Here is a 23,908-nt window from a genome sequence, read left to right as displayed (position 1 = left end):
GCATGAAGCCTAACAGACTTGTGCAAATACATCGTGGTTCATCCATGCAGATCCGATTGGAGAATTGATACCTATTTGTGTGCTGTGCTTGAAGAGATTAGCAATGATTCCATTCCATCCCAGTGTAAGTTTATGAGAAATAATGCTTCAACTAAATGCCAGTTATCAGACTGAAAATTATTTTAAATAAATAAACATTTGAGTGAATTACCATAAAATAAAGAAAGTTCTTCAACATGAAGTTACATGAAATAAAGATAAGATTGTGTTTCTAATAAGCAAAAGCAAGGCGATGCACGACGAAGTGTGAAACTAGCCATGTATTCCTCAACATCAAGACATAAATAGCTGCCACCTCAGTTGCTTTCATAATGTTTATAGTCCTGTCTACATTTGAAGAACTTGTGTTGTGTATTGTGGTGTATTTGCTGCTTTGTGTCACATTCCTAATAGTGCTTATAGTGTAGTAGACAGTATTAAGCAATGTCACAATCTAAGTGGCTCAGTGGAAAAATTGTGTGATACACACTTTCTCATCTCTAGATCACCAGAACAGATTACTATAATTATCATTGCATGACTGTTCACTAACCTATGTAAAAAGCCTAATAAGTTTGACATGGCCTTGTAGTCAGTGGCAGAACTCCCACCGCTTTCAGTAGAGCAAGGATTTCACCCTAGGCGATTTCACTGTAATACCTAATTCCACAGAAATTACTACTACAGTTATCACTAAATGGTTCTGCTGTTGGCAGACAAAGTTATACACTTCCTCTTAGGTGCACTGTAGGTGCGAACTTGCACGGCCTAATTTTATTTCTGTTCTGCTGAGAGAGGGTTACAGCTCCAGTGCTGTCAATCTAGTACCTTTCATTAGCATTGTATTCTCATGCAAAAAAAGTTATTTTATAATCTGAATTATTTCAAAACATCACACATAGACTTTATAACTGCTGATTTACTATCATGCATTCTAGCTATACGATATAACTTTGCTGTTCTAGATACAAACCTTGCAAAATTCTATTCATCCACAGTTGAGTAATTATTTTTGAATAGCAAGTAAAATATAATTAATATTTTTGTTATCATCGTGATAACAGTGGTTAGTAGATCTAGTGCCTGGAATGGTACAGTTTCATGACAATTTTGGAATTCTTCCATTCACACATACCTTTACATAAACATTTATGAGGATGATAGAGCATTTCCTAACATTAGTAAAAGAGGGCTTCTCTCTCCCCATTACCAGCCAGTTCTGATAACTATATTTCACTACTTGTGAGCAAAGCTTCATGAACATGCTACATGGTCTGAAGTGAACGTACTTCCCTGGTGAAGAAAGCGTATTTTTCCATGTGCACAGATGTTTAATGAGTACATACGGGTAGGTGCTGCAAGTTTCAAACTTGTGTGAAGGTCTCATGCTTATCTCTAATTGCCAATGAAAATAAGCATAGAAACATATAAAATAGGATAAACTATGATCAGCTAGTGCCTACCTGAAAAGCAGTTGATGAAATCAAAAGCCAGTGCTAGATTATCCCAGACCTCTGCTCAATGACCCAGAGCAAGTTGAACAGTATCAAAGGCCACTATCAATCTACCCTGGAGGAGAATGTTGTCTTGAACTCCAATCTGGCTCTCCATTTAACCCTGTGTTTGAGAGGCAGAATCACCCTTATGCTCAAATAAATTTCTTAGTCTCTAAGGTGCCACAAGTACTCCTTTTCTTTTTGCGGATACAGACTAACACGGCTGCTACTCTGAAACCACCCTAATTAAGTTTCTAATCTGATTTATACTTGGAGATCATAAAATTGAGATGAAAATACCTATTTTCCAATGTATAAAATGCTCCTATTTACACTCTGAAGCAGGTATTCTCAAACTGGGGTGACGGGACCTCTCAGGGGGTCATGAGGCTATTACATGGGGGGTCGCGAGCTGTCAGCCTTCATCCTAAACCCCACTTTGCCTCCAGCATTTATAATGGTGTTAAATATACAAAACAGTGTTTTTAATTTATAAGGGGGGAGGGTCGAACTCAGAGGCTTGCTATGTGAAAGGGGTCACCAGTACAAAAGTTTGAGAACCACTGCTCTAAAGCACATCTTGCAAACTGTTACATCACATTCATATTAGATTATTGTCTATCTCCTGACCAATACAAGTTTGTTTTTCATTGTACATTTACCAAGTTTATTTGTCAAGCTTAATTTTAAATATGACTAAGTTATGTTTATTTTTCCTTTTTGAATCCCAACCAGAATTATTCAACCAATTCTAGGGGGCAGAAGATTCTAAATATCATCCTTTCTGCTTATACTAATGTACATTTCATTTAGCCTGCACTAGTTGGTTTTCATAGATAATGCTTTTTTAAATAGCTTTCCAACACTAAATCCAAGAAGGAAAGGGAGCTTAGATAATATAATAAGGATTTTTATAACCAGATGTGTAGGGTGATCTCTGAGTTGTCCAGTACATTGATTTATAAGAAAATTACTGTGACTACTATTAGCACTAATAGAAGGAAAATAGAAAGTGATTATTTTGATCAATTGAAAATCTGTTGTGGCTGCTAATTTATTATTACTTTACATTTTAGGTTATTAGTAAAGAAATAGATGGTAAAATAAATGGAATCCCAAGTCTAGAAGAGGAAGCTCTGTCTTTTTCTCAGTTTGTTACTTCTGGAGAATCTGCGCATCTTAGAGCCAAGTTAACACAGATCAGAAGGTACTGGGAAGAACTGAGAGATCATGCACACTGTCTGGAAGGAATAATCACAGGGAATGCATCACAGCAGCAGAAGTATGAAGAAAGTCTCAAACAGGTAAACATTGCAAACTCTCAATAGACTATTCAGAGACAATTTATAGAATGTCTATAGTTTCCCAGTAGAACCCTAAAATTACACATACAGTACCATATTATCAAAAAGAAAAGGAGTACTTGTGGCACCTTCGGGACTAACCAATTTATTTGAGCTTTCGTGAGCTACAGCTCACTTCATCCGATGAAGTGAGCTGTAGCTCACGAAAGCTTATGCTCAAATAAATTGGTTAGTCTCTAAGGTGCCACAAGTACTCCTTTTCTTTTTGTGAATACAGATTAACACAGCTGTTACTCCAGTACTATATTATATTATACAAGAGATTTCATTAAGGTCTATTTTTAGTTAGCTAAGCAGTTTTGAATCCTCCACTGGTAAATTTTGTTTAAAATTATTTAAAAAGTAATGAAATAGACAAATCATAACGCAGAACCATACAGTGTTATACATCTTTAAAATAACAGAAGACAATTCTTCTGGATGCTGCAACAGTAAATCAGGTCCAGAGACTTGACATATGAAATTGTCCATCTTCATTACCAGGTTGGAATAAATACTGTTTGCATAAAGGGCCAGTCCTGCAAGTTGCTTAAGCATCTCCTGAGAGCAGCTGAGTGCCCTAAACTCCTATTAACTTCAGGAAGCACAGAGCACCTCACAGGGTCAGGCCCTCAAACTGCAGTTGGCTCTGGATACTTAATTTATTAGCAAACATATAATTTTAAAATGTGTCATTTAATTTGTTTTCTGCAGTTTTTTAAAACCTCTGTTTTGTATATATTTCATAGGTGCAGCAGGCTGTGTCTAGATTTGAAGCTAAACTGGCTGAGCCTGTTACTTCATGTTTTTCATCAGCAGATACTTACAAAGCTCTTCAAGATCACACGGTAAAAACATGCTCCATAATTGCTGCTTGTATATTTATTTACTAATTGAGGGAACCTGTGTTATATTGACTTTCTTACAGAAAACAGAAATAACTTACAGTTGAGGGACTGATTTACCTCCATGGGCTGTGAGGCAACTGGACCTGGGGAGGAGCATGCAACTTTACTGCTACTAACCCCCATCCTGCCATGCCTTCTGAGGGGTTCTGTCTAAAGGCATCGCCTTTAAATTTGGGCCAGTGTTCCACAGGAGACTCTTGGGAAATACATGAAATCTACACATGTCTCCAGACAGCTCAGTCCCACAACCAAGTGGGATTTGTCACTACATCTCCTATCCCTTCAGGCAGACTTTCCTGCTCTTGGGGGGGTGGGGGAGAGGAGGCGAAAAAGGTGTAAAACAAGCCTTGAGAACTTTTAAATTCCTCTTCATTTTTAAAACATTGTCATAAATAAAAGATAAGAAATGCACATAGCTGTGAATGTTCCTGTGGAGAAATTTCAAGAAATTTTGTCTTTTGTCTTTGTGGTTTATAGCAGTGGTCTCCAACCTCTTTACGCACAAGATCACTTTTTGAATTTAAGTGCAACTCAGGATCTACTCTGCCCCTTCCCTGAGGCCCAGCCCCACTCACTCCATCCCGCTCCCACCGTCGCTCGCTCTTCCCCACCCACACTCACTTTCACCAGACTGGGGCAGGGGTTTGGGGTGCAGGAGGGGGTGAGGGGTGCAAGCTGTGGGAGGGAGTTTGGGTGCAGGAGGGGGCTCCAGGCTGTGGCAGAGTGTTGGGGTGAAGGAGGGGGTATGCTGGCTCCGGGAGGGGACTCAGGGCTGGGGAGGTGGCTCCCAGGCAGCGGGCAGTACATCCCTGCCTGCCCTGGCCCCACACCGCTCCCGGAAGCGGTCAGCACACCCCTGCTGCCCTTTGTGGGGGGGAGGGGGAACATGGCTCTGCGTGCTGCCCCTCTCCGCAGGCACTGCCCCCGCAGTTCCCATTGGCCACAGTTTCCGGACAATGGGAGCTGTGGGGGGTGGTGCTTGCAGGCAGGAGCAGCACACGGAGACCGCCTGCCTCTCCTCCCCCTCCCCCCGGGGCCTCAGGGGCATGCTGGCCACTTCTGGGAGTGGCGTGGGGCCAGGGCAGGCAGGGAGACTGCCTTAGCCCCACTGCACCACTGGATTTTTAGTGGCTGGAGATCACGATCGACTGGCAGAGACTCCAGGATCAGCCAGTCGATTGTGATCGACCGGTTGGTTACCTCTGATTTATAGAAATCGATGATTAGAAATGGATTTTCTTTTGTCTGTTTTCCCTTTATCGCTCTGACTATTCACACTAGACATGGGCTCAAGCTACAAAATTCAGATCTAGAACCAGATTTCTAGCTTCTAGAACTCTGGGGGAGTTTCTTTTTTGGGTTTGGGTTTCGTCCATTGTAGAGATACAGATAATTTGCAAAATTTGGATCTGGATTCAGATTTCAAAAAACCAGAGTTCAAGGGAGTTTCCTCCAGGGTTTTGGTTCACCTCTCTCTCTATATTACATACACATTCATCATTACTTCTCTCTTATTTCCTCTAAGAAAATAAATACAAATCTTTGGTCAGAATGCCCTTGCAGATATGTGTACATAATTCTTATTGAAGTAAATGACAGCTGCTTGCACAGGCCATCTGGAAGGACGATCTAACCCTTAACTGCAAAAAGTTGTAGATAATAGCAACAACAGAGGCCTGTTTAATGAGGAAAAAAATATTGTTGCATGTAGGATGTGTAGCCATACGCTTGGTTTCTACTATTGTTTTTACCATTATTGTTTGTTAAGCAACCATAATGGGCTTGGCGCTTAAGCATTACTAATGAATACTGTATCATGATAATTTAACCTTTTGAGAACAAATTCTGCATTCTTATTTACTTTAAAATATTAGCATTCCTTTCTGTGCTGTTCTTGTTTCTTTTTGAGTTACCCACTGTAGACTGATTCTTCTATGATGTACTATAATTGCATCCTTTCCCACACCTTGTTATTCATTTGGTAGAAGTGCTTTGCTATTGCAATTCTAGGATTATGTGGTGGTGGTTGGGGGGAGGGGTCAGTCTTCCCTTTTTAAAATCATTATAATTATTTCTGGTTTGTTTCCATGTAGACATTTTAGCCCCAGTTCTCCTCAGATGGCACTTACAAGACTGCCCTAAGACTGGCATAGCTGGTTAGTGCAGGATTTCCTTTGCCTAAGTTAGTGTATATCCACTGTAACTGTTCTCATGCCTTCCCCCACTCCAGCACATAGGGCATGGCTGAATGTCCCTACTCTATAGCTATCCTCAGCTGCTGGAATGACCCTGTAGGGCTATGAGCTGCCAAAGTAAATTAGAATAGCCCTTAGGCAGCTGCTAGGGAATCTGGACCTTTGGCCCCCAACCAAGCCTTGTGCCAAGCACAGCCTGTCCAGTCCATTTCATAGGTGTCTGGGTTTTTCCCTAAAATTGTTTACAAGGATTCTTTCCCCAAGCACTATATACCCTTTGTGTCTGATGTGCTTATTTTGTTTGTTTCTAATAAAAGACAAATTCTCTGACCTAATGAGAAAAGAAGCATTGTGCAGTGGACCTTTGTTGGGGGACAGAGGTGTTGGAATCCTTTCTCTAAGGTCATGGAGCACCTATGCAGTAACTCCATGATCCGTGGGCTGTAGCAGTGCTGCAGATACTGTGCTTCTTTCAGCAGGATTTGTGCCACTGGATCTTGGTAGTTATTGATGTCCTGGCCACACTCCTGCCACTTCCCTGGCCTGCCTCCCAAAGAGTAGCATGGATCAAATCCAAGCACTTCTGAAGTAATGCTCCATGCCATTCAGGGAGTGAGGAGTCCTCTCTGTGCATGACTTTTCCCTTCATGTATAGAGAAACCTTACCAATTCTGTGGCCTCCTTTGAGCTCCTGTAGAGGAATAGGAGTTGGCTCATGAGTGTTATTGTTTGTTTATTCTGTTTGTGGCTTTTATTCCCTTATCACCATCAACAGGATCTCTGCCAGGCTCTGGGAAAATTGAACAACACTGTGACCTCCCTCTTAGCCTCTGCCCATAAGGTCACCAACACAGAAAAAGCTATTCAAGAGGTTACAGTGTTACAGGAGAGATATGAAAAGCTGCTAGGAAGAGCTAAAGAAAAACAAACCTTACTAGAGACTGTGTTAGCACAGTGGCAGAGGTGAGTAACCCGCTCTCCTTTAGTTTGACAAATACAGAGACTTTTCTGCAGATAGTCCAAGAGAACATGGGGCACTTGAGTCAGTAATGTTCTATGCCGGGGGTCTCAAACACATGGCCCGGGGGGTTATTTCCTGCGGCCCACCAAGCTCAGCCCCCCCCCCGTGCCTAGAGTTATTTCCTGCGGGCCGCCAAGCTCCCTTCCCCGCTGCTCTCCCTCCCCCCAGGGCTCCGTGTCTATGCTCCTCTGCCTACCTCCAGGCACTTCTCACCAACAAACAACTGTTTGGCTGCGCTTAGCGTTTTCCAGGAAGGAGGGGAGAGGAGCAGGGAGCTGCGCGCTCAGGGGAGGAGGTGGAGAAGAGGCAGGGCTGGGGCCGGGATTTGGGGAAGCGGTTGGAATGGGGGCAGGGAAGGGGTGGGAAGAGGCGGGGCAGGGAGGGGGCGGAGTTGGGGTGGGGACTTTGAGGAAGGGTTTGGAATGGGGGCAGGGAAGGGGTGGGAAGAGGCGGGGCAGGGGCCGGGCATCATGGAAGGGGTGCAGTGGGGGTGGGGCCAGGTGCGGGGAGGGCTTTTGTACCTTTATATGGAAAGGTGTCAGTGATGTGGCCCTTGGGCCAATGTACTAGTCCTCATGTGGCCCTCCTGGTGATTCGAATTTGAGATCCCTGTTCTATGCCATGCTTTTGTTAGGCAGGAGAAGGAGCTATCTATCTTCCAGAACTGGTTGGAGAGGTGTGAAACTGCAGCCAGACCTCCAGAGCAGTACGTTTCTGCTGACAGAATCAAACTGGAAGGTGAATTACAGTCAGTACAGGTAAATTTTGGGATTGAAAGTTAGTCCAGAAGTGTACCTGCTTTTACGGATTGGCTTTTCTGTAGCTTTCTAGGATTGGATCTGCTCATTTGACCTCTGACAATCTGTCTAAAGGTGAATTGCAGAGATTCACTCAGCTGAAATCACTTACATTATTATTTATTGATTCATTTATTATCATAGTGCCTAGGAGCCCCATTCATGGACTAGGACCTCAGTGTGCTAGGTGCTGTACAAACATAGAAAAGATATTAGCATTTATCGAAGTGCAGGCAAAATTGAAGGGGGGGTTTGAAGGAAGAATTTTATTTTGCAATTAGTATATGCTGTTTCCTGGGGAAGAGTGCTACAGGATACCCTACCACCCACCAGGGACTGAGGGGCTTCAGAGTGAGTGCCACAGGATCTTCAGACTGCAGGGCTGTATTTTCTTTAGGTCACACACTTGTGTATTTTTTTCATGTATGAGAAGACTTTTCTGAGAGCAAAGCAGGCAGGGATTTTGGATTCAGAATGGAAATGGTGATTTTGCAGCACTTCCACTGGGGTTTTGAATGTAAAATTTCACACAGCTCTGAGGCACTTTTCCCCTGTGAACAAGTGCTCTGTGTTGTAGTGGACTAATGGGAAACATTTGGGCAAAAGCAGCTCTTTTTTACAAATCCAGTGAATCATTTCAGCACTGAAGAGAATGGAGAGGTTTTTCTTTGTTCAGGCCAAAGTGTGATTTTTTTCACACAGCTCTAGCACTGGTGACAAGGACCAAATTCTGGGCTAGATTTTGTAGCCATTACTGTTGTGTGAGCACTTAATCTCACAAGCAGCTTCATTGTCTACTTGTTTGAATAAGTGCTCACGAACATGAGAAAGATGCAAAGCCTTGCCCTTCAAGAGGTACTGAGCACTTGCTGAGTGCCTAGACGTCCTAAAAACCCTGAACATCTGTAAGATTTGGTCAGACCTGAGTCTTGACTCAGAGTAGTGTGTTGGCGCTCCGCAGCTGACTGCAGACTGACATGTTTACTTGCATATTATGATACTGTATTTACCCTAAAAAGTGCAATCTACTGTTCCCCAGCATTTGCAAGCTGATATTACATCCCGTGCTTCACTGTATACCAGCCTATTACAATTGAATGAGTCACTGTTCACAACAGCTTCCAAAGAAAGTGTGAAAGCAATGAAACAAGAGTTCAAAGAGCTGGATGGGAGATGGAAAGCTTTACCACAGACTGTTAGCAAGAGGTATGTGTTTCAGGGTGTGTCTAACATGGTTTACATGCTCAAAAATAGTAATCAACAATGCAGATGAAGAATACCCTGCCTCAGTCACAGCTTTACAGTGTAACGCTGGAAATGTTAGGTTTTATGGGCCATATGCTCGCAGAAGTGGAGAGTATGGGAATCCAACAGATCCAGCATGCTGCCTCTGTGACATCATTCTTCCCCTACTCCAGTGGAAGTGTTGAGGATCTGTGTGCTAGGAGGAGGGTGGGGCAGGTGATGGAGGCAGTATTGTCCCCACACAAATACCATGGAACTTCCTCTTATAAGTTAACGTTGGCATTAACTTACCCCGCTTTCCTGCTCAGTACGAAGGAACTTCCTTTTGTGGGGAGGCCCAGGTCTAGCAGCTGGTGAGGGAGCCCCTACAATCTTGACCTCTGCAAAAGTCATGTGATAGCAGCTGTGAGTTAGAATCCACTGAGATATTCTTGTCTCCGTGGATTCACATGAATCTCAAGTATCCCCTGATTTTGGGGCCTAAACATTTTACTTCTTCAGAGAGAACGTCAACTCTCTCAAGGGAAATATGTATGCAATTCTGAAAGGGAAATCTCGCAGCATTTCTTGTCCCCGTTCAGTCTTCTCCTGCATAGGAAATGATATAGCAGGGTTTTTTTCAGTTTAGTATGCAATGGCTTAATCTTGAGTACTCCTCAGCACCTTTCAGGATGGAGCCTAAAGTGTACTTGCTTGAAGTTACTTTAAACAGAATTGTTATGTCTGAAAATTCAAGTTTAAGATCATTGGCCCATTCCTGTAACCTTTGCTCCCATGAGTTTCATTCTCTCTCTCTCTCCTCTCACCTGAAATGTATTTTAATACTGTCTAGTCAGCTGTGGTTTTGATTAATCACAGTGACTCACTCACACTGAAGTTAACTTTTCATTTTTATACCTGATATCCTGTAGGATCAGTTTCCTTCAGTCTCTTGTTGCTGAACATGGGGAGTTTGATGAACTGCTGCTCAGTTTTTCAGACTGGATTAACCAGTTTCTTGGTGAATTGCAAGCCACTTCTGAGATAAACACAGCTGATCAGCACACAGCTGTATGCCGCAATCAGGTAAGCTATCCAGTTGAAATATTCAAAAATATAAAGAAAAGCATCCCATGCACAGTGCGTTCCAAAGACCATGCAGCTAAAACTATGATGAAGCTGCTTAACCTGTTGGAAATCTGATTGTCCATATTACACAGTTCACTTTTTTGATTGGGTTAATGCAAATCAGCAATGCAGTATTGTTCCTACTGGGTTCTATTTAGTAATAATTGTACGGATGAGCTTGCATATTTCTTTTGTCAAGACTTCTCTCTGAACCCTTGTATGGAAAATCAGTTTGTTTCCTGTCTTTCTAAAAGGACCACTCTATGGAAGTGGAAAGCAAGAAACAGGAACTTCAAAGTCTGAGGGAACACGTAGAAAAGCTGTGTTCTTTTAGTAGCCCAGAGGACCACCACATGCTACAGGGGAAGGCTGACGACTGCTTCCAGCTCTTCCAGGAGGCCAGTCATATAACCAGACGAAGACAAGAGGCTCTGAATCAGCTTGGGGTGTTCTTAGAATTACATGCTGCTGCATCAAGTGTGCTTCATCACCTGAGGCAGACAGTAGAGACTACTAGAAACATGGATAAGGCAAAATCAGAACTGCTGGAGAAGGAACTGAGGGATGTTGTTCAAGATATTAACAAATTACCACCTGCTGCAATCAGTTTGGATGGAGCCCTTACAAAAGCCCAGTATCATCTAAGACATGGAAGTTCTGAGCAGAGGACATCCTGTAGGGCTGTGGCTGATAATCTGTGTTTAGAACTGGAGTCAGTCCAAAATCTGTTGGGAACCAAGCAGAGTGAAGCAGAAGCCCTTGGAGCCTTACAGAAGTCTTTCATGGAACATAAAGAACAGGCGTTAAAGAGCATTGAAGATATTGAGGAGAGAGCTGACAAAGAAGGATTGAAGGAGCCAACACTTCAGGCACTACAACAAAGGTAAAAACACGAATCTTAGGAAGTGCTTGATCTTTGGTGCCTTTTTTTTTTTTTTGCTTGTATAAATTCACTCCTGGGAGATCTAGGTCTCCAATGGTAGAAAGCCTGCAGAGGAAAAGGTTGCAGTGGCGCAAGTTACAGACAATCTGTGGAGCCAGCCAGCACAGTTCCAAAAGTGAGCAGTCTGGCAGAAGAGAGGGCATATCCAGAACACTCGGCAGATGCTCTGTTTCAGCACATCTCTCAGAGCTCTTTTTCTGGAAAAGCACATGGTGAAATACCTGCCAATAAAAATTGCTTTATCCTGAGAGAATCCATACTGTAAAGTGGCGTACAAAAACTGATAGCCCTTTCTTGGGGCACAGCTGCTTCCATTAGCACAGACATTGCAGATTGTATAGTCACACATTAGCAGGGCATGAATGGAACCCATTAACTGTAATAAACTGTCAGATTATAAAGGAGACTTACTTAAAAGGGATTCTAAAATTCTAGAAGAATATTTCCAAGTTCACTTTGTGTGGGAAGTAAGGAGAGGGGGCGTATGCATGTGCGGTTATAGAAACACAGAGGCCTAGATTCTGATCTTAGTTTCACCAGCATCAATCCAGTGTAACTTCGTCTTCAGCAGAGTTGTCCCAGATTCACACTGTTACATCTAAAGCCAAAAATTGACCATCAGATGTATTTTATATGCAATCTCGCCCTTTCTCGCTCTCATTTCATTTTCAGTGAAGCTAAGAAGTAAATGTGTAACCACTCTTCTAATTTGCAGATTAAAGATATTTAACCAACTAGAGGATGAACTGAATTCTCACCAGCATGAACTGCAGTGGTTGATGGACAAAGCAAAACAAATGGCCCAGAAGGATATAACATTAGCACCTGAAATTGACAAAGAGATAAATCGTTTGGAAGCTACCTGGGAGGATACCAAGAAACTAATCCATGAAAAGTAAGTAGATTTTGAATATACTTAAAATGAGGGAGAAGAAGTATCTTTCTTTTGGTAGAGGATGAGAGCTCAGGTATTTGAATATTATTTCTTTTGCCACATCATCTCCAGTATACAATAATACCACCTAGCAATCATATATGATTTGATATCTTAGGAGTACTGTACAAACATGATTTAATTAATAAATCCATATTAATTATGTGCTCTTTTTTGCTTTTCTGAATTTACCCTATGGCTGGAAAGTTAGGAAATCTCCATTAAGACTACATAATTACTATGTAATTAGAATTTATATAATGCACTATTTCCCTGTATGCTACCTCTGCAACATGCCAATCTTCCACTGGCTTGAAACTACTCTTGAGCTTAAGTCTCCTCTATGTCTGCATGTAGCACTGCCCTCTAGGCAGTCAGCCCAGCTCAAGAATATGTTTTGAGTAAAATCATAACTCAAGCCATTTGTTAGATAATACTCAGCAGGGCATGCTGGGGTCTATCTGTCGATATAAGTATATTCTCTCAATATATATTCCAGTAACTTTTTCCCAGTCTTAACTGCATTTGCATTTGTTTGAAAAGAAAACTAACATACTTTTAAGGTTTTTTGCTTGTACATTTGGTTTTTGCTGAAATAAGTGGTAGGCTCTTTCAAATATGACTCTTTATTATACTGTAAAATTCCTCCCTCTCCTTAGTATTGACACCCTTCAAATATTTGTATACACACTGGCACTTTGCCAAGCTATGTGCATTTCACTTTTATAGATTTCATCCTTTGTCAGTCCCTTTATCACAGTCACCAAAGGTGTTATGTTCATTTGAATTCACTCTAGTTTCCCAATATCCATCTGGTAACAAGGTGTGCAGATCTGAACAAAGGAGAGGAGAAGGACTGAATTTACTAGGCTCTCATACCTATTCCGTCAAGGTCACTACCTGCCCCTCATCTTTATTTTATGTGCTGCAAAGGCATGGATAAGGTGGTGAAAGCTCACTTTGAATGGAGGCACAGAGGTGAATAGTGAGACCTAAACACACAAAGCATTGTACTAAACCTGGGGAGTGGGAGGAAGTTAGGATGGCTGCTCGACATGGGGAGTGGGAAAAGTCAGGGACAGTGGGGGAGGTTGGGGAGTTAGGAATAGGAAGAGGAGTCAGGGTGCGTGCTCTGTATGGGGAGTGAGGAGAGCTACACAGACTTGGGATCCTTTGGGAGGGGGCAACCAGCTCCAGTTTGGGAGGGGGGTTCTGGAGATTTGCGTCTCTCTTGCTGGGGTAGCTGCTCCCAACCTGAACATTCCAGTTCCTGCCTGCTCCCACTGCGACAGCTGCTCTGGGTCCTGCTCTCACCTCCACTCCCAGCAACCACGGAGCCCCACTCAGCCTGAGGGCATAAAATAACTCACTTAAGAATAACACACGGAGGTGGAAATATAGATCCACATCCACAGTATTTCCATTGTGGGGGCACTAGCCCCAATGCCCCCCAGTTCCTCCGCTCCGGAATATTTTCCATGGGATGTCTCAGAAGTCAGACATCACCGCTCGGAACTGAAGATAGCATACGTATATAAAGCCATACCTACTTGCTTAATAAATAATAATAATAATAACATGTACATGTCCAAAGCAATGAAAAGACATTACCTAACTAATCCACATAATATCTCTTTGTGGAAGTGTATTTATCTCTATTTTACATATGGGGAAATTGAGTCAGAACAGCAAAATGACCTACCCAGGGACACACAAAACAGCAAGTCAGAGGTAGAGCTATGTCAGAGTTATGTAACTGGGTTATTTAGCTCCCTTTAACTCACCCAACTACAGCCCAGCTATGGCAGTGAGGAAGAATGATTTGGTGGCTAGAGCGCTAGACTGGGACTCAGGAGAGCTGGGTTGAATTCCCTGTTGTGTCAGACTTGCTATATGGGAAGTCATTTAGTCACTGAGTGCCTGAGCTCCCCATCTGTACAGTGGGGATAACAGCACCTACCTATCTCACAGGGGTGTTGTGAGGATGAATACAGTAAAGACTGTGAGTTGGTCAGATACAATTGTAATGGGAACCATATAAGTACCTGAAAGTCAGTTTCTTAGTGAGTCTTTTCTGACCGGAAGAAATGTAATTTTAACTCTCGGTTTTTAACTAATATGATTATTAGTTTTGCTGTAAGCCAATGGGGACCTCGCTGTGCACGATTATTTCTCTGGTATGCTCCTGAGAAGGAGATGAACTCAGAAGTGACCGTCTTTCACACTTGGCCACCCGTGGCTCTCAAATTCCTTTTGTCAATGGAACACTGTTTATAACAAAGTAAATTATATAAAGGAAATATGGGCTTCCTGTTCTGTCTGACTCCTCCTCGTGAAGAGCTTGAATTCATCGAAAACTTCTATTGAACCTGAAGTTCCCTGTCTAGGCAGGGAAATCCAAAATAAAATCATAAGATCTGGCTTCAGCAGCAAATTGTTCCCATTTCCAGGTGAATGTCTCAAGCCAGAGGCGTTTGAAACAATATTTTAAACTTAAGAAAGGAAATATTTTGACTGAAAAATCAGCAAGGCTGGACAGGTCTCCCTCTTCTTCAACCTTCATTTCTACTTTTTCCTTTTTAACCAAGAAGCTTGAAATCCTTCACTGAATTTAATTTAGTTGAGACAAGAGGTTGAAAACGCACCATCAGAAGCCAGCTACGTGGCACTGTGATTTTCAGACAGCATGGTCCAGTGAGTAAGATACTGAACTGGAAATCAAGAAATCTGGGTTGTATTATCAGCTCTGACCTGCTGTGTAGCCTTTGGAAAGTCACTTTGTTCAGATATCCCGCCCGTTTAATGGCAGCGTGGGACCCTTCCTTTGTGAAGTGCTTTGAGAATCAAGAGCGCTGTATAAGTGATAAGGATGATTATGTACATAAGCACATAGATCCTGCTGCTTTAACATTCTAACCTGATTCCCCTGGGCCACTCCAGGGGAAGTTCTCCCTGACAAATGCCTCTGTCACATCTCCTGGATTCACAAATATCAGAATGAACACCATTCTTTCAACACAGCTATTTTCCATTATAGACAGGAGCAGTGCTGCATCCTGGTTGATCTGATGAAAGAATATCAGAGTTTGAAATTGGCAGTAACTAAAGTCATAGAGAATGCTGACAACGTGACTATGACCAACTCCATTTTAAAGGACCAGGAGGACGTCAGAAGGGCTTTATCAAAGGTAATTCAGCTATTTTCATTTAAAAATAATTGAATGGATCTTCCGTTTCAACAAATATGATGAATCATTTCTCTTTGTGTTTGAAAAGAAGTTGGTCTGATCCTTGCTTAAAGTTCCTTGCAGTATTGGGTGCCAAATCATTTCCCACTGAAATCAATGGTAAATCTCCCATTGGCTTTGATTCGGGAAGAATCTGGCCATTACTGTACACTCTGCACATTTTGCAGGAAAACCTTTCAATTTGCAGGCATCTGCTTTTCTATTGTTTTAAGTATATTGTACATTCCTTCAGTGATTTTAAATGTACATTTGTATACAAGGAGAAGCTGTGCATAGATACTGGGGATGGATTCTCTACTCAAAGGCACTGAGGAAGAAAATGCCTAACATGTTTCTAATGCTTTGTCATAGTAACCCCTTGGATCATTTTTGTTCACTTGAAAACAAAATGAAAGGACAAGGCAATAACTGAACTTTGGTCTCTTCCATGACAATGCAGGGCATTGATGCTGCAACATCAGCAAATTAGCCTCTGCTTCTGAAAAATGACACATTCTCTGTCTCCTTCCCCCAGCAATGGTTCATAGGCACCAACTCCATGGGGAAAAAATGGTGGGTGCTAAGCACCTTCCAGCAGCCCTCCTATCAGCTCCCCCCACCCACCCCCCAGTGTTTGCCGCCCGCCAGGGAGCCCCATGGAGCAGCACCTCCCCCTCCCTCCCGCCCACCATGAACAGCTGTTTTGTGGCATGCAGGAGGCTGGGAGGGAAAGGGAGGAGTGAAGACAGGGTGCGCTCAGGGGAGGGGGTGGAATTGGGTGGGAAGAGGTGGGGTGGGGATGGGGTGGGAAAATGTGGGGTGGGTGGGGGCCTTGGGTGGACTGGGGACGGAGCCTGGGTCAGAACCGGGGGGGTGAGCACTTTGGAAAGACGGCACCTGTGGATTAGTTTATCCAAAGTGATTACTTTGATACAGTACTGGACACGGAAGAGGGTCAAGAACTTTGGTTCCCTATGGTCCATACACTTCATGAATTACATTTATTACATTTCCAAATTCTGCTGGCCTAAAGTCACTCTGAAGCCCCAGCACATCTTGAGAGTAAGTTCTGAGTTAAACTCTCTCCATTCATTAAATTTAAATTCAGTAAATTTTCAGAATGGAGAGGGGTAACTTGTGGTGTTCCCCAAGGGTCAGTCCTAGGACCAATCCTATTCAACTTATTCATAAATGATCTGGAGAAAGGGGTAAACAGTGAGGTGGCAAAGTTTGCAGATGATACTAAACTGCTCAAGATAAGACCAAAGCAGACTGTGAAGAACTTCAGAAAGATCTCACAAAACAAAGTGATTGGGCAACAAAATGGCAAATGAAATTTAATGTGGATAAATGGAAAGTAATACACATTGGAAAAAATAACCCCAACTATACATACGATATGATGGGTGCTAATTTAACTACAACTAATCAGGAGAAAGATCTTGGAGTCATCGTAGATAGTTCTCTGAAGACGTCCACGCAGTGTGCAGCGGCCGTCAGAAAAGCAAACAGGATGTTAGGAATCATAAAAAAGGGATAGAGAATAAGACGGAGAATATCTTATTGCCTTTATATAAATCCATGGTACGCCCACATCTTGAATACTATGTACAGATGTGGTCCCCTCATCTCATAAAAGATATACTAGCATTGGAAAAGGTTTAAAAAAGGGTAACTAAAATGATTAGGGGTTTGGAACGGGTCCCATATGAGGAGAGATGAAAGAGGCTAGGACTTTTCAGCTTGGAAAAGAGGAGACGCGGGGGGATATGATACCGGTATATAAAATCATGAGTGGTGTGGAGAAAGTTCATATGGAAAAGTTATTTATTTGTTCCCATAATATAAGAACTTGGGGCCACCAAATGAAATGAATGGGTAGCAGGTTTAAAACAAATAAAAGGAAGTTCTTCTTCACTCAGCACACAGTCAACCTGTGGAACTCCTTGCCTGAGGAAGTTGTGAAGGCTAGGACTATAACGGTTTAAAAGAGAACTGGATAAATCCATGGAGGTTAAGTCCTTTAATGGCTATTAGCCAGGATAGGTAAGGAATGGTGTCTCTAGCCTCCGTTTGTCAGAGGGTGGAGATGGATGGCAGGAGAGAGATCACTTGATCATTACCTGTTAGGTTCACTCCCTCTGGGCACCTGGCATTGGCCACTGTAGGTAGACAGGATACTGGGCTGGATGGACCTTTGGTCTGACCCAGTATGGCCGTTCTTATGTTCTTATTAGAAAATGTTAATTTTGATGGGAAGCCTGTAGTGGGTATATTGCAAAATTGTTATTAATATTCAGTAGTCTGCACCATAAAACACATAGTATTAAAACATGCCTCTTTATGGGCTATGTTTTATAAAATCATAATATCTGGAATTATAATTCAGATAATCATCCTGTTAAAGTTCTCTGAATTATAACTTCACAAATTCTTGCATGAAAGACTTTTAGTCCATCGTGCTACGCCTATTTTACAAAGGATTTCTTTTATTTCTATTTAGTTTATTTTGATATTGCAGGTAACATTTTTTAACATAAGCCTTATGACAATGACCTCCTGACAACATTGGCCAGAAGAACGTATGCAGGAGTTTGCAAGATCCCTCATACAGCTATGCCAGCATGCATCAACCCTCACTTGCAGCACATTCTGCGTGCACATCTGTCTGAGGCTCTCAAAGCACTTTTCAAACATTACTGAATTATGCAGCATGACTGTTATATGTTTCTGTTATCCCCATTTTACAGGTGGGGAAATGGCGGCTTGGAAAGTTTGTAAATTATTAGCCCAAGTTCCCACAGCAAGTTATTGGAGAGTGGGAAAACAACCCAGATCTTGTCACTCCCACTCATAGACTTTATGGCCAGATGGGGCCATCATGATCATCTAGTCCAGTGGTTATCAAACTTTTGTATTGTGACCCCTTCCACACAGCAAACCTATGAGTGCGACCCCCCCCTTATAAATTAAAAACACTTTTTTATATTTAACAGTATTATAAATGCTGGAGGTGAGGTGGGATTTGGGGGTGGAGGCTAACAGCTCGTGACCCCCCACGTAATAACCTTGTGACCCTCTGAGAGGTCACGACCCCCAATTTGAGAACCCCTGATCTAGTCTGACCTTCTGCTCATCACAGGCCAAAGAACCTCACCCACTCTGTCCTGTAATAGGCCCATAAACTCTTATTGCATAACCACTCATGTACTTACAACTGTTAGCAAGAAACTAGAATAACTAGAAAACACATTCCATATGTTCAGTGACTTTAGGTCTCTAGAAGTGGATGGTTGGGGAGATGGATTTTTATGTATGTATGTATTTATTTATTTATTTATGACTGCATTAAACAAACATTTATGTTTACAGCATGAAGCTGTCAAGAATGAACTAAACGACAGACAGGAAGAGCTGGATGCCTTCACTAATAAAGGAAAACACTTGCTAGCAGAGCTGAAGAGAATTCATAACTTTGATCCCATACTGGTGAAAACAGATATGAACAGTACTGTGGACAAATGGCTGGATGTAAGGACAATGAATGATGTTTTCCTTATACGGCAGATTCAGTTTACAGTCCGAGAATACGTTGCAATGTCTGGGCTTCTCTTAGGAACTGAAAATACTTTTTTTTTTTTTTTTTTTTTTACTAAAGGTGACTTTGGAGTAAATCTCAGAGGGCTAAATCATGAGTATTCTGGGGTTGGTTTGTATCTACAGTATGTACTCAACATATATCAAGTACATTTGCTAGATCTTAAAAAAGTGCACACTTCTGATGGTAACTGAAATATGTGTAAATTTGGACCAGATCCTCATCTGCTGTAAATCAGTAAGGCTCCATTAAAGTCAATGCAGGTACACTAATTTACACCAGCTGAGTATGTGGCCCCTCGTATATTATGAAACATAATATTTTAAAATTTCATATCTATAGAACTTTATGTGCAAATCCCTTTATGGTTTAAAATCCTTCTGAAGCTCTTAGTGAGCTGTCTTTTCTGTTCTTGTATCATACATTTGGGGTTTGCTCAGATGAGAAATTCATCAGCGTGCATGGTGGACTGCTCCCTGCTTACCTCCTGACCCCAAGTTTGTTGCAAACCTCGTGAGTTTTGAAAACTGCAGCCTATTTAGCTGAGACTGCTAAGCCATTTGAGGTCCCTAGATGGGTTTAAGCAAAGGTATGATGTTTATTTGGAGTCAAAGAAGGGAAGCTGGGAAGGGGAGTGTGTGTGTGTGTGTAGGGGGAGTGTATGTATGCAGAGAGTTAAACTAAAAGAAGGTTCACATTTAGTTTGAGACTTGGGTTTTTTGGACCGATTTCATCCCTCACTATTACTGAACTAGTTTTGATGCATCAAAATTGGCTCTAAGGTTAATTTTCAGTGTTGGGTGGGGTTCTAGCAATATAACACATTTTAAAGTCAATGGACATTTATTCATCTAATTCCTCTTGCAACTCTTTCCCCAGTCAAAGTATACACATTCAGAGGCATTGGCATGTACTGGTTTATGTCAGTTTTACAATATATAAACCTAAAATGCAGATAGTAACGTCTTGCTATTCTGAATGTGTTTCTGTTTGTAAAACAAGAGACCTGAGGTTAGGTTTTCCAGTTGTTTCTGAGCTACTTTTCTTGCAATTGACTCAAGCTTAAAGAAATATGAAATTAATTGTTAAGGATATGGATATCTGTTCCTCTCCAACAGGTGTCAGAGAGGACTGAAGACAGTGTAGAAAAGTTGAGTGTAAGCGTGTCTCTGTGGGATGATGTGCTCACCATTGGAGATGAAATTGATACATGGTGCAGTAATGCCATCTCTCAGCTGAATGAAGGCATCAGCAACCTGAACAGCAGCCAGAAAATGGAGGCCTTCCTAAAGGAATTTCAGGTGCTTACCAAAAAAAAAAAAAAAAAAGATATAAATGTTTGAAATGCTTTAATCAGAGTCTCAGATGGTTTAAATCGGCATAGCTTCACAGAAGTAAGTGAAATTATGCCAATATACATCAGCTGAGAATCTGCCTTTTTGATCTTTTGTTCAGTTACACTATTATCAAACATAGCAACTCATTAGGGAGAATGTAAAAATCTAATAGATATATCTCACCTTCTTTCTGAGACTGTCTGTTAGTATGTGGTCTGCTGAAGAGTAAAGGGCAAATTATTTGGGCTTGGTCTGATTTCACTCAGTATGTTCAGAAACTAGTTTACTAACATAAGAGCAAGCCCACTTATGTGGACACTCTTAAACTGGTTTAAGAGTGCCTCATATCCCTTTTGCTGTTGATTCCTTGCAGCACCCTTTCTTGCAGATCTCACTCCATGGTAAATCTCTCTGTATATCTGGAATGTTTCATTACTTTATTAGCGCTATGCCTTAGTCACACAGCAGGTGGTGGATCCAGTGTTGAAGTTCACTAGTACTTCATTTCTGTGACACTGTGATTACCCTGCATTAACAATAATTACATCAGATTCTCATTCATTAATAATACTCTAATGCAATACTTTTACCTTTTGTCTAGAATGGGCTGTTAAACAAGAGTTGATTTATTACATTAGACCAGAGATTCCCAAATTCTGGTATGTGACCATAGGTATATGAGCTTGATGGTTCATCAGTTCACTTCTCAACAATTTTCTAAGAAGGTGGTATGTGAACCAATAAAGTTTGAGAGCCACTGTATTAGACTCTAAATCCTAGAATAGTGACGGAACTGTGGTATACAGCACTCCCTTGCTATGGGTTTTTATGAGAATAGTGTTGTGTCCAAAATATATAGCAGGTCCATTGAGGAATGGGCTTATCCTACTTCCTCTGGAATTAATTTAAAAATAGTGATCGTCAATGAAACAGATAATGAGTTTGTCTTAGTAATACAGGTAAATAGTATGGAATGCTTCAAAGGGAACATATTTGCTTTGATTAAATTAAAACTGTATTCCATTGTGTCCATTTCTCACTGGGACCAGCCAAACAAATTGGTGTAAAACAGTCTGGTTTTGCATAGAACCAGACTGTGCCCAGGCCTCAGGTGTGCAAGGGACAATACAGAGTTCAAGGACTGTATAGGAGCTGAATACCGTGGATGTCTTTACACTCAGGTAATGCAAAGATTCTGCACAGCTACCACTACTCTGCATTGGCTTCTGCAAAGGAGAGAGGAGGGGGCACGGGTGTAGCCCATTACGCCCCCGCCCGCCGGTCTGGACCAGCCAATAGAGAAGTCTCAGCACAGAGAGAAGCACACACTGCACCTAATTTGCAAGTGCCTCAGCAGCTGCATGTCTCAGGAGCACTGGAAGGCATTGTGCATCCCTGTAGCAATGCACAATTTACATTGTGGAAGCACAATTTCTGATGGGGTGGTTCTGCAGCACCTCAATGCCACAATTTAGCCCTTAATGTGCCTCTTCTAATCAATGAGATCTGTGTTAATTTAATGTTCCCTGCAATAGCATACATATTTGTATCAGAACTTTTAGTATTTCAGATCTCAGAAAATTACAAAGTGAAAGTTATGAGCTTTCTCTGTAATGTTAACGGATAAAATGTTTCTCCAGAATTTTCATTGAAATGTATACAGTAAACTAGAGATCCTGACATGTCAGTGAATTTCAGCTCTCTTTTCAACACAGAATTTAGTTCTGCATTTGAGTTTTTTTCAGAGCTCAGTTCTCTGTAATAAAAAACAGAGGGTTGTGCATTATACTCTGCATTCCATTAAGTGGAACCTAATGACCATAGTAAATTTTTCCAGTCTCATAAACAAAGGCATTCCCATTTTTACTGAGCCACTTTTCAGAGACTCAAGCTGTTAAACATTTTAAACTTTAAAATGAGCCGTGTATGGTTTTTTTAGTGAAGAAGAAAATGTCTGAACTTAATATAAAAAAGGAAAGAAGTGAAGTATTTTTGTGAGACAAGAAAACCGAGAGATAATAATGTTTAACTTTGTTTGAATAGCTAAACACTTTCTTTCTTTCTTTCTTTCTTTCTTTCTTTCTTTCTTTCTTTCTTTCTTTCTTTCTTTCTTTCTTTCTTTCTTTCTTTCTTTCTTTCTTTCTACTGAGCACCTACCTACAACTTCATTCAGCTCTTTAATGATCAGTATAAAATATTTACTACATGCTCTTTTTCAGTCTCAAGTTATAAATAAAGGACAGAAGTTGGAGCAGCTTAGTTCAAAAGTTTCAGATCTCAAAGAACTGACCAATAGTCAAGAGTCACCTGCAGATCTTCAGGTAAGATATAGCTGTCACTCATCACAATCTGTATCCTTCTGAAATTGTGCTCCTTCTGTATAGCCTTTCTATTTGGGGGAACATATTACACTTGCCAGTATTTTGCTAATTTTTCTTCCTATTGAGAGAGTTCTGAAATAGTTACTGACACTGTTTCTGAACAAGAATATTGTAGAATACAGAGGGGTTGAAGTTTTATAAGCACTTGCCGCCATCTGAATTTAGAGATAACTTCTTATTTGAAAGGTAGTGTTGCAGTGGAGCATGTGGGTAATTATGTTGGCCTACTTTACAAAACCAAGAAACAGCACATTGGATTCAAATCTGTGCATCAAGCCAAATATTATTAGAAATTGGCCAAAACAGGAACCTCGAATCCCCATTTACTGTTTTTTGTTACTTTGGGGGTCTGATTCAGATGAAGACTCATTTTGTTTAATGACTCCAATGTTGAATCTACAGAGAGGGAGACTAACTTTTTAATTTTCTCGAAGTTGGATAGCCATTCATTCAGGATTAAATTCTGGCTCTATTGAAGTCAGAGACAAAAATTGCATTGACTTCAGTGGAGCCAGGATTTCATGCTCAGTGCCTGCCATTTTCATTTACTTTAAATATTTGTAGCCATTCACATAAAAAGAGAGCGAGAAAAAAAGGGGGCCTCACATCCCACTTTTCCTTTTCTCCATTTGTTATACCATGTGAACTGCCCATTAGTTATAATACTAGGCCCAAGTGATTCACTGTAGTGCTCTAATGTATGAAATTTTGATTTTAGTTCCTAGAAGCAGATTTAAGGCAAAAATTGGAACATGCCAAAGAAATGTCTGAGACAGCAAAAGAGACACTGGAAGATTTCAGTACTCAGAAGATGCAGATACTAAAGTTTATAGATCACATGACAGACTGGCTCAGAAAAGTAGAAGAGTCACTGTTAAACTGTGCTTGTAACCAGGATCCCAAGAGTCTAGGTAAAGTGAAGGTAAGGGTTACAGAAGATATACTTTCTATTGCATAGTGGCTACTGTATTTAATTCTAGCATAGTTTTACCTGATTGGTCATAATGGCTGTCAATGTATTAAAATGTACATGTTAATTTTAATCTGATCAGTTTAAAACTATCCATTTTTATGCTTTAGGATATCAATGAAGAACCGTCTGTCATATTGTTAAAGAAGTGAACAGCATTACTGATCTTCATTTTTTCTCATTGTATTGCAAAGCTTTTGGAGAAATGAAATGAATAGCAGTGTCTTTATTGTGACAGGAACTAATGTTGTTTCATCAAACTGTTTTCAGTCATTGCTTTAGAATATTTGCTATCCTGTTTTTTGTCTTTCTAATTGTTGTGAATATGGAGCTCATGCAATTAAGAGATTAAGAGCTCAGGTAGAAC

The 23,908-nt window shown here is 41.2% G+C and overlaps 1 protein-coding gene across 1 annotated transcript in view; it reads left to right on the top strand.

Moving 5' to 3' along the window:
- The window catches only part of SYNE1 (spectrin repeat containing nuclear envelope protein 1), a 503,778-nt gene that overhangs the window by 209,172 nt on the left and 270,698 nt on the right, over window positions 1-23,908 (top strand). Inside the window, exons 33-46 of the mRNA XM_084624934.1 lie at window positions 780-786; window positions 2,612-2,839; window positions 3,628-3,726; window positions 6,757-6,944; window positions 7,637-7,760; window positions 8,839-9,005; window positions 9,956-10,109; window positions 10,406-11,034; window positions 11,810-11,989; window positions 15,066-15,216; window positions 18,628-18,786; window positions 19,972-20,154; window positions 22,410-22,511; window positions 23,290-23,493. Of these exons, the coding sequence (XP_084481060.1) occupies window positions 780-786; window positions 2,612-2,839; window positions 3,628-3,726; window positions 6,757-6,944; window positions 7,637-7,760; window positions 8,839-9,005; window positions 9,956-10,109; window positions 10,406-11,034; window positions 11,810-11,989; window positions 15,066-15,216; window positions 18,628-18,786; window positions 19,972-20,154; window positions 22,410-22,511; window positions 23,290-23,493 (2,575 nt within the window). The remainder of the gene's footprint in view (window positions 1-779; window positions 787-2,611; window positions 2,840-3,627; window positions 3,727-6,756; window positions 6,945-7,636; window positions 7,761-8,838; window positions 9,006-9,955; window positions 10,110-10,405; window positions 11,035-11,809; window positions 11,990-15,065; window positions 15,217-18,627; window positions 18,787-19,971; window positions 20,155-22,409; window positions 22,512-23,289; window positions 23,494-23,908) is intronic.

This window comes from Lepidochelys olivacea (genome assembly GCF_965140295.1).
Source record: "Lepidochelys olivacea isolate rLepOli2 genome assembly, chromosome: 3".
Classification (NCBI taxonomy): domain Eukaryota; kingdom Metazoa; phylum Chordata; order Testudines; family Cheloniidae; genus Lepidochelys; species Lepidochelys olivacea.
The sequence above is the reverse complement of the archived record's forward strand: the minus strand, read 5'-3'. Positions and strand labels throughout refer to the sequence as shown.